At 34.0% G+C, this 16,009-nt stretch overlaps 1 protein-coding gene across 2 annotated transcripts in view; it reads right to left on the bottom strand.

Annotated features, from left to right (window-relative positions):
* Nucleotides 1-16,009, bottom strand: part of TEX10 (testis expressed 10) — a 65,912-nt gene that overhangs the window by 18,890 nt on the left and 31,013 nt on the right. For both annotated transcript variants that reach the window (XM_055301620.1, XM_055301618.1), the window contains exons 6-11: nt 15,141-15,379; nt 14,291-14,426; nt 12,511-12,686; nt 10,601-10,778; nt 6,089-6,177; nt 4,006-4,139 (exon numbers count right to left, since the gene is read on the bottom strand). In XM_055301620.1, coding sequence (XP_055157595.1) covers nt 4,006-4,139; nt 6,089-6,177; nt 10,601-10,778; nt 12,511-12,686; nt 14,291-14,426; nt 15,141-15,379 — 952 coding nt within the window. The remainder of the gene's footprint in view (nt 1-4,005; nt 4,140-6,088; nt 6,178-10,600; nt 10,779-12,510; nt 12,687-14,290; nt 14,427-15,140; nt 15,380-16,009) is intronic.

Genomic DNA, 16,009 nt, shown 5'->3' with positions numbered 1-16,009 from the left:
AACATTCTTTTACAACCATCCAGTATTTTATAAATGATAATTAATATTAACCTTAAAACCTTTCATTGGCTCTGGAAGAGAAGTCTCCATTTGTAAAGAGTATCCCTGGAAAGAGATTCTGGTTTTCTTTGTGATCTTTCCCTGTTAACTACAGTTTCCATTGTTAACAGGAAAGTCACACAATTCTTCCTTCAGTGCTCAGAAGGAATAATCACAAAAATACTAAATGAAAATGGCAAGGTCTAATGGCACCTGGGTGGTTCAGTGATTAAATGTCTGCATAAATAAATAAATAATAAATAAATAAATAAATAAATAAATAAATTTAAATAATAATGAATGAATAAATAAATAAATTAAATAAATAATAAATAATGTATGTATGTCTGTATGTATGTATGTATGTATGTCTGCCTGCCTGCCTAACGGCTCAGGTCATGATCCCAGGGTCCTCAGATCAAGCCCCAAGTTGGGCTTCCCACTCAGCAGGAAGTCTGCTTCTCCCTCTGCCTTTCCCCCCGGTTTTGCGTGCACATGTGCACACACCCACTCTCTCAAATAAATAAAATCTTATAAAATAAAATAAAACAAAATGGCAAGGTCCAAATAAGTGTATAAAGTATGTTATTTTGTAAAAGAAAACCAAAACAATATACTTAGTCATTTATAAAGACAGAAGATATCTGAAAGAGTACATTTAGAAACTGAGGAGGAAAAAATGGGTGTCTTAGAGGGAATGGGAAAAGACTTTCTATTTTTTTTTTTAAGACTTTTCTATTATCTTCTGTTCTGAACTGTATTTTGTGAATACCTACTAAAAAAAAGTCTGACTTGGGGCACTTGGGTGGCTCAGTGGTTGAGTGCCTGCCTGCCTTTGGCTCAGGTCATGATCCTGGGGTCCTGAGAGGAGTCCCACATCAGGTTCCCTACAGGGAGCCTGCTTCTCCCTCTGCCTATGTCTCTGCCCCTCGCTGTGTATCTCTCATGAATAAATTAAAAAAAAAAATCTTTAAAAAAAATTTTAAAATTTTTAAGTTTGATTTTTAAAAAATACCTTTGGCCTAGGCAGATAAAACTACAAAAGAACTAAGCAATCCCACTGTCCTAATAACTTCTTCAAATGTAAAAATTAATTTTTACGTTAAGGATGTCAAAAACTGTGTATTTCAAATATTTTTACATGAAAAGGCCAACTTAAATAACAAAATTTATCCAAAAGAAAGCTGAAATCTTCACTTAAGAACTTCAAAAACAAAAATGTGTCTTTCAGATTTTTCCTAATTATGTCTTAACATTTCAAAGACATCAACCTGGAAGTTTAATACACATCCTTGCCAAATGTTACTTCAGAAATACAGCTGATAACATTTTCATGACAATTTTATCTTGGCTTTACACAGATGATGCGCTTATGAAAAATTTAAGTTATCAGATAGATTATAAAACTTGCCCAAGTAACAAAACTAGACAATGGCAAATATATGCCTGGAATAAGGAGCCCAGTAATCCCCATACAGTGCTTTCTCCAATACATAATAATGGTTTAAATAGATACAGTCAGTCCTTTAAAACTACTCTTACTAGGGCAACCTAGGTGGTTCAGTCAGTTAAGCGTCTGCCTTTCTCAGGTCATGATCCCAGGGTCCTGGGATAGAGCCCAGGTTGGGCTCCCCACTCAGCAGGAAGTCTGCTTTTCCCTCTCTCTTTGCCCCTCCCCCTACTCAGGCTCTCTCCCTCAAATAAAAAAAAAAAATCTTTCGAAAAATAAAATATTTTTTAAATTAAAAAAAACATACTCTTAAAATTGTTGGCAAGCCTAATCCCACCACGCTAGTATTCAAGGCCTTAACCTCAAGAGACCTGTCTTCATTTACTGTAGAATAGATAAAATCTCAGATGCTAAACCAATTCATTATTTCTTTTCACTTTTTAAAATATAGTATTTTTGAAAAACCTACATATAAACATAGTATCAGGCACCATGGCAACAAAGAGAAGATAAGATAAATGTAACTGGCATATTGTGATCAGAGTCAAACAAAGACAGGTGAGAAGTGTATTAAATATCTATAAAAGGAGGATCCTGGGTGGCGCAGCGGTTTAGCACCTGCCTTTGGCCCAGGGCGCGATCCTGGAGACCCGGGATCGAATCCCACGTCGGGCTCCCGGTGCATGGAGCTTGCTTCTCCCTCTGCCTATGGCTCTGCCTCTCTCTCTCTGTGTGTGTGACTATCATAAATAAATAAAAATTAAAAAATATATATATCTATAAAAGGTACAATCCTAATAGGAAAACCATTAAGCATATTCAGAATAGAATGAAAGAAGTAAATAACAGATTTGAATAAACTCAATTTGTGTACCAAAAAAAAAAGAAGTAGGTTGTAACCTGAATCTGGAGACTATCCTGTTGAGAACAATGACAAAGAGGTTTTGTTTTGTTTGTTTAAAAAAAAAAAAAAAAAAACTCTGGACTAGCAATTATAAACTATAAAAAAGATTATAGTCAGTGTCCTCACCAGAGGCCTTCTGAATCATTAAAAGAAAATTAGCCAGCAGAGAACATAACATTAGAATTGGCAAGAAAGGTTGGAAACCAAAATTAATTGAGATGACATAAATGCATTCTTATTGGGTAAGCATTTTTCATGCAAGAAACAAAGCTGAAGAAATAATAGAAATTACTTATTATAGAAAGTTTTCAGAGTATCAAATCCTTAATATCAATGTTTGTGATATTTCTGCATATTTAGTTTACATATTTGCAACATATAAGACAATTTGGCCTATTAGAGTCAAAGTTCAGCCTAATAATTCCAATTTAAAACATGTAATTAATTTACAATTTAGATTTGTGATTTTGATTTTTACTATAAGCAACACCAAAACTTAGGCTACTAAGATTTATCATAAAGTTTAATTTACTATATATTTAGTATTTACTTTAACATTTGTAAAGGTCTGTCAGAAAACTGAACTACTTGATAATTAGTGAATACATAAAGTTATTTAAATGGTTTAGAATTTAACTAAATTTGTAAAAGGAATAAAATACAGAGTCCCATTTTAAAAGATGGCTTAAGGGATCCCTGGGTGGCGCAGCGGTTTAGCGCCTGCCTTTGGCCCAGGGCGCGATCCTGAGGACCTGGGATCGAATCCCACGTCAGGCTCCCGGTGCATGGGGCCTGCTTCTCCCTCTGCCTGTGTCTCTGCCTCTCTCTCTCTGTGTGTGACTATCATAAATAAATAAAAATTAAAAATAAATAAATAAATAAATAAAAATAAAAGATGGCTTAAATTGACTTCTCTTAAAAATAAGATTTGTAAGGTTGAACTTTAAAACTTAATGAAAGTTGGGGATCCCTGGGTGGCTCAGCGGTTTAGTGCCTGCCTTTGGCCCAGGGCACGATCCTGGAGTCCTGGTATCGAGTCCCACGTCGGGCTCCCGGCATGGAGCCTGCTTCTCCCTCCTCCTGTCTCTGCCCCCACCCCCTGTCTATCATAAATAAATAAATAAATCTTTAAAAAAAAATAAAAAAAATAAAAAACTTAATGAAAGTAAAGGGTTTTAAATTAACTTTAATAAACTATGTACAAATTCTCAAGACCAAAGTAACTGCAGAATAATCTTTTGTGTTTTTTAAAAAAACTCACCTTCAATGATACCAAATCCATATAGTCTTACTCATCCTTCAATATTCAAGTCAAATTCTCTTTTCCACAGAAGCGTCTATCCTATCTATTCTATACGATAAAAGAAAATAAATTTCTCTACCGTTCAAATTGCTAATTTATTCTACTCTAGTAGTGCAACTTGTAATGAAAAATACTCCTCTTTTAGAGACATAGATCTTCTATCCAAGATCATAAGCACTCTCAAAACATGGATCATGTCTGTTTATCTCTAAGAGTATCTCCTATAAGGCAATCTTAATAATATGGTAACAATTGGTGGTTGATGAACAGAGTTTTAATAATGAGTTTCTTTTTTAAATGCATTATTACCTCTGTTACATCCCAGTGATGTAAAAACTGATCCAAGTCGGTAAGGTAAAGCAGCACAGGAGAAAGCTGTGTCTGGATAACATGAGGAACTCCTCGAAGGCTCTGAAGCCAAGTCAACTCCTCTTTTGAAAACCCTAATTTGGGTATAAACACAGACAATTTAAAAAACTAAACCACAAAGCAAATGATATTCTTCATATTTTTTTTTAAAGAGACATGACATGTACCTTTAAAGGTAGGTTTAGAAAACCTGTATTCTTCTTCAAGCTTTGCTTTCTCTGAATTTCTGCATTTCATGTATTTTTAAAAAATGAATTGCTTATAATAAGAGGCAGTAAAATTCATAAAATTACAAAAAGTACAAAAGCATGTGATCTTACCCAATATATGATACAGCAAGAAATAGGTTTTATCCCTCATATTAGGAAGTTTATCACTTTTACTTTAAAAAGAATGTGAAAGGCAAATGCTTTCTCTTATTTTTTTAAATGCCTTCTCTTTAAAGGTAGGTTTAGAAAAGCAAAGCAACAAATAAAATGATATACATCTTCATACATATACTATCTCTATATTTTCTTATATAATATCCCTACAAATTCAAATGTTTTAAAACTACTCTATCCCTCCTAAACCCTTCTGGATTTTTTTTTTAATAATACATGTATAGTTCCTTCAACTACCCCATATAAAACAAAATTTGATTCTCTTATCACCTCTAATACACTTGGTCTGACCTACATAGACAACCTGACAGTCTCTCCTGAAAGACAATGCTCAGAATGATTAGAATACCAGCAACGTGATCTGCTTTGATGTTCAGATCCCTGTATTTCCATGATACAGCCTAAAGAATCCGATGGCCACATCACACTACTGACTCCTAACAAGCTTTTCCAAAACCACTAAACCTTCTAACTGGTACTACCATTAAAACATAAAGCCCGTGCTTCCTATCTCAAATAAGCACATCCAAAAATATGAAATACATTTATCTTATATGCAATATTTATCTTGCTGGATTCAGCTCATTATCAGCACTTGTCAAGTTCTTTCTAGAATCTCATTTAACCTATCCACTAAGCATCCTAACTTCAAGTATTCAGAAAATTTCAAAGAATCTCATCTTCATCATTCAAATATAAAACACAAATGCTGAAATAGTACAATCATTTAAAACAACAGCAATTATACATCTAACTTATAACATTTCTAGATTCATCTTACTAATTTTGCTTTGAGAGCAAATGGAATATAGAAAATGGTGTATCGAAATCTGATGTACATTCCTATTGAACATTTTAAATATGTTTAAGATGGATATTCTGTTCATCAGTTTTTTAAAAGTGTGCAATGGGGTTTGCACCTGGCTATCAGAAAAAGAGTCAAGTAGGGACTCCTGGGTGGCTCAGTCAGTTAAGTGTCTGCTGTTTGGCTCAGGTCATGATCTCAGGGTCCCGGGAATGAGCCCCACATATACCCACATCATGCTGTCAGGCTCCCTGCTCAGTGGGGAATCTGCTTCTCCCTCTCCTCCTGCTTGTGCTCTCTCTCTCTCTCAAATAAAATCTTAAAAAAAATTTTTTTTGAGAAAATACATCCAGTTCACTATAAACCAGGATAATAAAGTTGAGAAATAAGACAAAGAAAGGAAAATATACTCATGTGACATTCAAATAATCCCCAGAGTACTTGTACTCTGAGAGATTTAAACATAAATCATATATATCCCTGCCTCAAGAGCCTGACAATGGAGGGTAAAATATTCCTTCAAAGATTTCCACTTGTTAGTCAATAAAAATCATTTCAAGATAAACAGATTATTTATCATCTTCAAAACTTAGACCCAAATAGATAAGACAGCAAATCTAGGGAGAATTATTTTTTTTTTATTGAAGTTCAATTTGCCAACATATAGCATATCACACAGTGGTCATCCTGTCAAGTGCCCCCCTCAGTGCCCGCCACCCAGCCCCCCAAACCCTGCCCACCTCCCTTTCCACTACCCCTTCCTTGTTCATTTATCTAGAGAGAATTTTCATATTAGATTTTGCCTTTCCTTAACTTGGCCGGTGAATGTCTTTACCTGTAAGTGTTGAAAATAAGAAGCTGAAATAGTCCACATCATTCATCAACCAGTCTTTAACTGAATACTTCCATCCAGAAAATGATGATCTATAATAAACAATGGGAGAATTATTACCAGATGTGACCAACTTGAAGACTCTAGAAAAATAGCACAATATATAACCATTTTTCTTTATTGAAAACAAATCTGCATTGATAATTTAAAAATCCATGGTATATATTTACTTTCATATAAGGGTTCAAGTACCATAATAAGAAAATTTTAACTTCTAAAATATTTATGTGAAGTTTTCATGAAAAAGTATAATTGGTCCATATATATGGTGTAACTTAGAAAATTTCCACACCACTTGAAAATCAGACTGTAAGGAGCCAAGATGAAGCTTTGCTTTTCAGTAGTAGGTATGGCTGCTACTTGATTTTCCTAAAGTCTTACCTTGCTTACTTAATGAGTTAAGTTTAAACAAGCTCCAGCTTCTTACCTAACTAAACTAAAAGTATCTTGGTTAGGTAAAAAATATTCCATGTAGAACTACTATACAATAATTATGTGTTTCTATACTTTGCAAAGCTGTATAACTGGGTCTGCCTCATAATAGTGCAACTCAAGTATTGGTAGGGTGCTTAAGGCATAGCTAAACGTAAAGCAGTATCTCATTAAATGAGGATTATGTGGTTCCTGCTGTGGGATCAGTTTCCGGTGATTCCTTTAAAAACTCTCTTCAAGTTAAAGCTAAAGACTGCCAATGTCTGCCTTAGATATGGCAAAAAAAAAAAGGGGGGGGGTGAGGTGTGAGAATGATCAGATCAAACAAGCTGAGGCTACAAATGTTATCACAGCTACCTGAATAAATGTCTGACAAAATTAAGAGTCTCTAATTTAAGTAAAAGCACTTAATTTTTTTCTACTGTTAAAATAGTTATATTTATTAATGTTCTTTAAATTTGGGGAGTTAAAATAATGAAAACAACCTTCCGAGTATTATTCCCACAGTAAGCAAAGGACTATTGAGGGAATATCAAAAAGATGTTATAAAAAAGCTAGAAATGCATAATGGAAAGGAGTATTAAATGGTAGTTAGAAAACAAACTAATTCGCTTTTTAATCCAGTGAAACGGGAATCAACTGTGCCATCCAGTGGCTAAAAGAGGTAACAAATCCATTTAAGAGTCCACTTTGGACAAATGACAAGCAATATATCATACAGTCTTAAAATTATGACCATATGTACTATATATAGACTTTATTTTTTTTTAATTTTTATTTATTTATGATAGTCACAGAGAGAGAAAGAGAGAGAGGCAGAGACATAGGCAGAGGAAGAAGCAGGCTCCATGCACCGGGAGCCCGACGTGGGATTCGATCCCGGGTCTCCAGGATTGCGCCCTGGGCCAAAGGCAGGCGCCAAACCGCTGCGCCACCCAGGGATCCCCATATGTACTATATAGCTAAGCCACAATACTGAGAGTAAGACGGGGCAAAAGAAGTAAAATGAATCTGTTCCTGGCAGAGCAGGTCATATATTTACCACTTAAAACCCTAGCCAAATTTCTTAGTCCCAAAATTTCTCCCTTGTCAAAGATTTTTATCTAACAATGTAGATTACCTCTCCACATTTATGTCTTATGCTTCCCAATCTAGCTGTAAATAAAGTAGGGGCAGAAAGGGTGAGGAATGAGCAAAGGCAAATGGAAAAATGCAAGTAAGAATGCTATGGGGGAAACAGTCAAACTAAAAAACTGCAAGTGGACAATAAAAAAAGTGGGTGCAGCAACTCTACACTTTTCAAAAGATAAACTGAATACCAACAGTTTTCAGCTGATGAGTTTTTCATACATGGAACAAACTAATATTCCTTGGGATTAACTCTGATAAAGACAAACACGGGTGTCAAAAACTGCAAAACTTAAACTGAACCTGATCTCACAATCCAATTAATGTAACAGATAAAAATCAGAATTAAAGGAATATTTCAGAAAATCAGTCTGGCAACAGCGGACAAGATAGATAGGATATTGTAATAGTACAGGTGGAAGATTATGAAAAACAGCTGGCTAGTTTACAGCCATGATGGAGGAAAGAAAGGGATATTTGAAAAGAAAACCAGATATGAATTAACCCAATGTATGACTGAAGGAAGCAAACACTATTTTAAAATTCTGAATCTAAAAGTGAAATGATGTCATTGCCCGAGAAAGTTGAGGAGTCCTAATTTTGTATTATTTTTTAAAAGACAGATTGGTTTGAATGGGAATAATACATCTACAGAGGTAAGTCCACTAATGGACTCTGTTAAAAAGCAAAATTTAACTTGGTAGACTTTTAACTACAATGACAATCTGTTTTTAATGATTATGAACCCTTACTATTATTTGTAAATTTATTTTTAACAGCACAAATCTCCACAAGAAAAAAGTAAACATCTGAAAACATCCTTACAAAAATTATTACGCAATGTGAATCATAACTGATGTTGATAAAAATACTAAATATAGCTTTCAAGGACAATCAATTTCAAGAAGTGTTCAAATGGTGATTTTAAATCAATTTTAAAACTGATCCTTCACAGGACACCTGGGTGGCTTAGCAGTTGAGCATCTGCCTCTGGCTCAGGGCATGATCCCAGAGTTCCTGGATCAAGTCCCACACTGGGCTCCCTGTGAGGAGCCTGCTTCTCCCTCTGCCTATATGTCTCTGCCTCTCTCTGTCTCTCATGAATAAATAAATAAATCTTTAAAAAACAAAGAAAAAACCAAAAACTGATCCTTCACAAATTATATCAAAGGAACAGAGTGCCCTCTACTGGAAGTTAATAAACACAAAAACAATTTGGTAACAGAAAAAAAAATAATAACATTTAATTTTTTTTAAAAGCCTAGCATTAAATAATCGATTAGACAAGGAGCAGGATTTAAAAAAAAAAAAAAAAGGATTTTTGTTTCCCCAAGAAAGGAAAACATGGGAAACTAATAAATGCTTAAAATACTTAAAAATAAGACCAAATCTTTCTCTAATGCACGTGCACATAGAAGAAATGTAACACTGAATTTTCACATATAAACATGTTACAGATAGCTCTCTTCTGCTAAAAGGAAAGATGATCGCCAGTTATGAACCACACTTCAGGTGACAAGATTCCAACATGTCATATACTGGTAAGGAGAGACTGTCAAGCTAAAGAAAGTCTACTAATAAAGTGAGCTACTCCTACTTAACTGGGATAGGAGACCTGTATATACAAGAAACCATAAGGAAGTTAGTCTTTAAACTCTTCAGGTACAGCCTAGATTTCTGCCTAAAACCATATTAGAGCCTGTCCATGAGCCACAATCAGTAATAAGTATTACTGAATACTAAAAATATTACACCTAATGATACAAACACAGGTGTTTAAGGATACTTTGAATATCTGTAATATAAAACACCATTAATTAGTTATAAACATTTAAGAGTAAAATGATGCAACCACTATGGAATACAGTATAGCAGTTCCTCAAAAAAATCAGAGGATTACCATGTAATCTAGCAATTCCACTTCTGGGTATATTAACCAAAAGAATTAAAAGCAAGGACTCACACAGATTATTTGTACACTATGTTCAAAGCAGCATTATTCACAATAGCCAAAAGATGGAAAACAACAAGTATCCATCAACAGATAAACAAAAGGTAATATATACATACAGTGGAACATTAAGTCAGCCTTAAAAGGGAAATTTTGATAGAGTTATGCTGTGTGAAATATCCAAGACACAAAGGGACAAATATTATATGATTCAATTTATATGAAGTACCTAGAATAATCAAAAGCATGAAGATAGAATAGTGGATGCTAAGCGCTGGGAGTGGAGATGAGGAGTTATTGTTTTAACACATGCAGAGTTTCAGCTTGGAATGATGAAAACGTTTTGGAGATGGACAGTGGTGCCAGTTGTACAACAATGTGAAAATACTTGATGTCACTGTACAGTTTTAACTGTACACCTACAACTGGTTAAAATAGTTAAGTTTTATGTTATGTATATTTAACCACATGTACACACACACACACAAAAAAAAAGATTTCAAGTGATTCCTTGTCTGAGTCTACAAACATGCTTATTTTACCAGCTGTATTAAATTTGCAGGTCCCTGAAAAGAAGTCTGTCTCACAATTCCTTAACACCAAGGTTAATTTTAAGCACAGTATTCTCACCTGCCATGGAACCCATACAACATGCTTTTGATAATTTCAAATCTGTATAAATCTATACAAATACTATTATAGATAACTTCTAGCTATACAAATCACTAAAAAACTTGCAACAGTCTTATTCTAGTAAACTTACTCTAGGAATAATATCAACAGTTTTAATTGCTATATTAAGAGTAAATTAAGTTAGTAGCAGCATGTGACTTTAAAAGTGCTCTGTAAAAAAAAAAAAAGTGCTCTGTAGCTTATACATTGCCAATAAAAGGCATAGAGAAAAAGACTATACACTTAAAATACAGTTCACTTGAGGATGCTACCTCATGTGCAGTATCCCGATAAGCATAGCAGCCAAACTTGAACTGAGTCTCCCCATAATGCAGCAACGACTTAACCGAGAAAGTAAATCAGCAGGCAGACTGGGTAGAAAATATACAAGCTGGACCAAAAGCTGCTGAGACTCCGCTGGGAGAACCACTACAGTGCCTTCTTGTGGATCTAGTGGGGATAGATACACATATTAAATTCAACTATAAAAGATACACAGAGATCAAATTAATAAAGCAGATTGCTGTGTTAAACTGAATTCCAATACATCAACTACATTTTAAAAAATTTTTATCATAAAGTATATGTACAACAAACTATTTCTAAGGTAAAATAAACATAATCATTATTTAAAGATACATTTGTTTAACACACTAATAATTACATAACATCCAAGTGTCATGTATGAAATAAGAATTTTGATGGGGGTAAAGGGATTGAACACAAAGTAAAACAGTAAAAAATAAGCACTTTTGCTAAACAGTGGCAGTCATAATATCAACCTAATTTAAAGCAAAAGGTACCTATATATATAAGCAATACTGAAAAAACAGACTTAAAAATATAACCCAAGAAGGTGGAAGCAAAAGTCCATTACTTAAGGAATGTATAAGTGAAAGATCCATACAATGTAATACTAGTACTCACCAATAAAATATACAGATACATGCATGCTACAACATGCATTAATTTTGAAAACAGTACATTAAGTAAAAAGTAGCCAGATTCAAAAGACCCTTATTATAAAATTCCATGTTCAAAATAGGCAAATCCATGGAGAGAGCAAAGTAGATTTCTGTGCCAGGAGCTGGGGAGGATTACTAAGGGGTATAGTTTCTTTCTGGAGTGATAAAAATATTCTGGAATCAGACAGATTGCATAACTTTGGGAATATGTTGTTAAAAACATTGAAATGTACATAAAATAGCAAATTTTATGGCATGTGAATGACTATATCTCAATAATAAATAAAAATTATATGTATGTATATATCCCAGTATGCTTTTATTAGTATTTTTGCTTAAAATGTAAAATATTTCCTGGGAGGAATTAAAAAATATAAATATATGGAAGTCATACAAGATATCCGTTATGATTAAGTATGTAATTTGCGGCTGAAGTTCAAAGGAATTTTTTTTAAATTCCTGATCAGTTTTGAATTTGTGAACAGCAGGGGGCTGAAAAGATGATTTATGAATCCAAGAAACAATCCACAACAACTACCCTTCTAAAATTGTTCTAATAAAAAATACTTACTATTGAAAATAAATTTACTATTTGAAATCTTGTTTTGGCAATTTACCAATGGTATAACCAATTTATAATTTAAAGGAAAGGCTTGGCTTGGGTCACTATCCCAGGGTCCTGGGACTGAGCCCTAGGTCAGACTCCCTGCTTCTCCATCTCCTCCTGACCCTCCTCCCTGCTTATGCTCACTCTCTGTCTCAAATGAAAGAAAGAGAAAAGGAAAGAAAGAAAAGAAAAGAAAAGAAAAGAAAAGAAAAGAAAAGAAAAGAAAAGAAAAGAAAAGAAAAGAAAAGAAAGAAAGAAAGAAAGAAAGAAAGAAAAGAAAGAGGGAGAGAGAGAGGAAGAGAAGAGAAAAGAGAAGAGAAGAGAAGAGAAGAGAAGAGAAGAAAAGAAAAGAAAAGAAAAGAAAAGAAAAGAAAAGAAAAGAAAAGAAAAGAGAAAAAGAAAAGAAAAGAAAGAAAAGAAAAGAGAAAAGAAAAGAAAAAAGAAAAGAAAAGAAAAGAAAAGAAAAGAAAAGAAAAGAAAAGAAGAAAAGAAAAGAAGAGAAAAGAAAGAAAAGAAAAAGAACAAACAAGGAAACCTAAAGAGATCCCCTTAGAAACTTCCTTCCTAATTCAGGGTAAATCAATGGCTACCTACACAGTTGAACTCTTACCATAGATTCGGAGAGCAGAAGCTTGTAAACTTTTTAGTAATTCTTTATTTGCTCGTGCTGCTGCAGTATGGATGATATCAATAAGCTGTGTTGAGAGCTCAGGATTTCGGGAGCCAAGATGAGCAAGTTGCAATGGTAAACCAGCCAGCCAACGGGATAACACTTTACTACGATATCTAAGAAACACCAAAGAAGAACAAAATAAAGTATAATTTCCAAAGACAAGGGAAATAAATTTAAACAAAAAAAAGTTTTAACTTGACTATACCAGAGTAACAAATCTACCAAGAAAACCACATGTACTCATTTAAACATCTGAGAGCCTACAAGAATGGCGGCATAAATTTATTCAGCTATAATATTTTCCACAATTTTACCCATTGAATTAAAAAGATCATGTAATTTGGGGTACTATCTAATTGTATGTTTATCTTAAAAACTGTATGTTTATCTTAAAAAGGGGAAAAGCGCTCAATGGTACAACTCTTTGTACCATTTATTTTAATTAATTATACTATATTAACACACTGATGCATTCAATGAAGGGTGCTCCCAGACTAAATGGCTTCGAACCTGTGTTATTTTAATTCTTCAGTATAAAGCTGACCCTTGAACAGTGTGGGTCCACTTATAAGCAATTTTTCTTCAATAAATCTATTTTAAAAAGTTTTTGGGGAATTGCAACAATTTGAAGACCTCAAAAAGTGCATAGCCTAGAAACACTGAAAACATTATATCCTAATTTCTTAGATGTAACTGTAATAATATATGTAACATCTAAAATATGTTTATCAACTGTTATCGATAAGGCTTCTAGTCAACAGTAGGTTATTAGTAGTTAAGTTTTAGTGTAGTCCAAAGTCACACAGATTTCTGTGCACCAGGGGTGGGGATGTGTGGGGAGGTGTATGTCAGTGTCCCTAACCCCTACATTCTTCAAGGGTCAACTGTACTTGTACTCAAGAAAGCTCCAGTGTATGCTCAGGTAACAGCAATCACTTTTGCTGTAGCCCAAGAGCTTAATGATTTAAGCATGACCTTTGTTAAGTCTGAACTTAAGTCTCAGCTCTATGTCCTATTATATTTAAGACACTCACCAACTTATGTAACCTAAGCTTCAGTTTCATCCTATAAAATGAAAGTAACAGTACCTACACCTACCTCATAGTAGGAGTATGAGATTTAGATAAACTATGAAAAGCACCTTGTTTTGTACTACAGACTCAAATGTTTCAACAACTACCTATGTATGCTGAGGTATCCCACAATCCTTTTCTGCCTAAACATACATTCGTGACCATCTGAAATATACCTCAAACCCATCACATTAAAAAATTAATTCCTTAGTCCCACTCTTCCTGTTGTCCATCTCACTTGATAGCACCAAACTAAGCCAGAAACTTTCTCATCTTCTACTGTCCTCATTCCCATACCCAATATGTCCTTAAGGGCTAGTGGTTCAACTTCCATAACTTTTATAGAAAGCAAAAGAAAAGGCTGAGGCTACTATAGGTTGTTCCAATTGTCCTTAAGCTGTAAGTGAACAAGTAGAAATACAAATTCAAAGAGGCTTTTATCTGCTTGGTTATACACATAAAGATTACTGGTACTACTATTAGGTATGCTCCTTAATACAATTTTGTTTTTTTTTTTCTTATATGCAACGAAATGAGATTAAAAAATGAACTTCTCCAAAGATTTTATCACCCTATTATTTTATTTCAAAAGACTATAAAAGAACTCCCCAAGAAAAAGAAAGGCAAAATAAACGAAATTTTACCTGACTTTGTAAGATCTCAGTTCTTCTTTTTGATAGATTTTACTGAAAAACTTCAGTAACAAAGTCCGAACTGGCAGGAGAAGGCCTCTCTGCTGATACAATGTATAAACTGCCTTGATGAGAGACTCTGTAGCCTCTAAAAACAAGAACAACTGCATATGAATCAAAAATGTTTCTTTACCAACTCTAATTCCTCTAAAAGCACAGAAGTTTACTTTGTTCCTATGACAAAGAAGACCCTAGTCACAAAACGGTCACTACCGAAGTCCTGTAGCAATGACCCAATATAAAAGTCAACCCAACCAGAGATTACATATAAATTTTCTTAAGGGACAAAAAACCTATGTAGTGATGAAAATAACCAGGATTCTTAGAAAGATGAATAAGATGGGAACAAAACAGGAAAGCTTTGTTTTTGAATGAAAACAATTAGTAAGTCATACTAATATGTAACTTCAGGCTAGAAGTAGAGACAGGCAGGATTCATTCTGGATGGATAAAAGGGAAAAGTGCTCAATTTCTAATCAAACTAGACTGAGAAATGGGTATTTTATCATTAGGCTCAATGTCATTTCCTCTTAACTGTATCTACCTTCTTTCACTCAAGGCTGTAATCTACTAGAAATCTTATCATGTTGCTTCACAATGGACCTACTCACTGAGAAAGAGACACTCTGAGCCATATACAATTTAAGTGTTCAAGGAGACAGTCCTTTGTAGGAGCTATCTTTTATGGCTTGAATGTAATTAACCTATGTATAAAGTTTGAAAATCACTAATTCAAAGCTAGACCCTAATAGCATATATAAGAGCTCCTCTCTGAAAGAAAGATAAAGCAGTTAACACCTACCTCTGTTGGGTTGTATCTGCATTAACCTCCACGATACCCCAAGCAATCTGTTCAGCTGCTTACTATTTAGCCTAAAGCCATCTTCAAGGGTCTCTGTCACAAACTTCCTTATCATTTCTATCCAATTGGAATCCTTCTGCAAAGTTGAGGCATTTGCCAGGGAGACCATGATATCAGACAGTGTTAAATTCAGTAAAAGATGATCTACATTATTGGAGAGAATCGTGCAATGCTTGATGCTAAAAACAAACAAAGACACACACATCTATCAAGTGTTAAATCTACCATGCCTGCTTCACTTAGAATACTTAAAAAAAGCTATCAATGGGTCAAAAAATTTCCTTTTAAAATAAATTGCCAAGAAGCAGGTATGGAGGCAAGGTTTAGGCCACTGTTTCGTAAATAAACCATTCCTTATGGAATTAAGGTTGTTAAGAAGATATGAATTACACTGCATACTGCTCATTTCATTACCCAAGTTCCTCTTCACACAAAAAGTAAAGGCCCTAGTAACAATGCTTGGTAATCCTAAACGTGATTTGGAGAGAAGACTTGAGAACCTTAACATGCTTGAAGATTTTTTTTAAAGCATATACCTATATTTGGATGTAGGTCACAGTAGATCTTAACTCTGCTTCTACCTCACCAATATAATCACTAATTTCTCTTGACCACAATTTCTGTACGTGTGACATAAGCAGACTAGTCCAAATAAGCACTATTCTGAAACAACTTTTGTGATACACATATTAAAACCAGTTTTTTCCTAGCTAAATAAGACATTTCTTTTAAAGCATGAAATAAATTTCCAAAAATATTTCAAATACTTTCAATAAAAAAATTGCAACTCAGAATATAAATACTTATTT

The sequence above is a fragment of the Nyctereutes procyonoides genome, unplaced genomic scaffold, assembly GCF_905146905.1.
Source record: "Nyctereutes procyonoides isolate TBG_1078 unplaced genomic scaffold, NYPRO_anot_genome, whole genome shotgun sequence".
In the NCBI taxonomy this organism is placed as follows: Eukaryota; Metazoa; Chordata; class Mammalia; order Carnivora; family Canidae; genus Nyctereutes; species Nyctereutes procyonoides.
The sequence above is the reverse complement of the archived record's forward strand: the minus strand, read 5'-3'. Positions and strand labels throughout refer to the sequence as shown.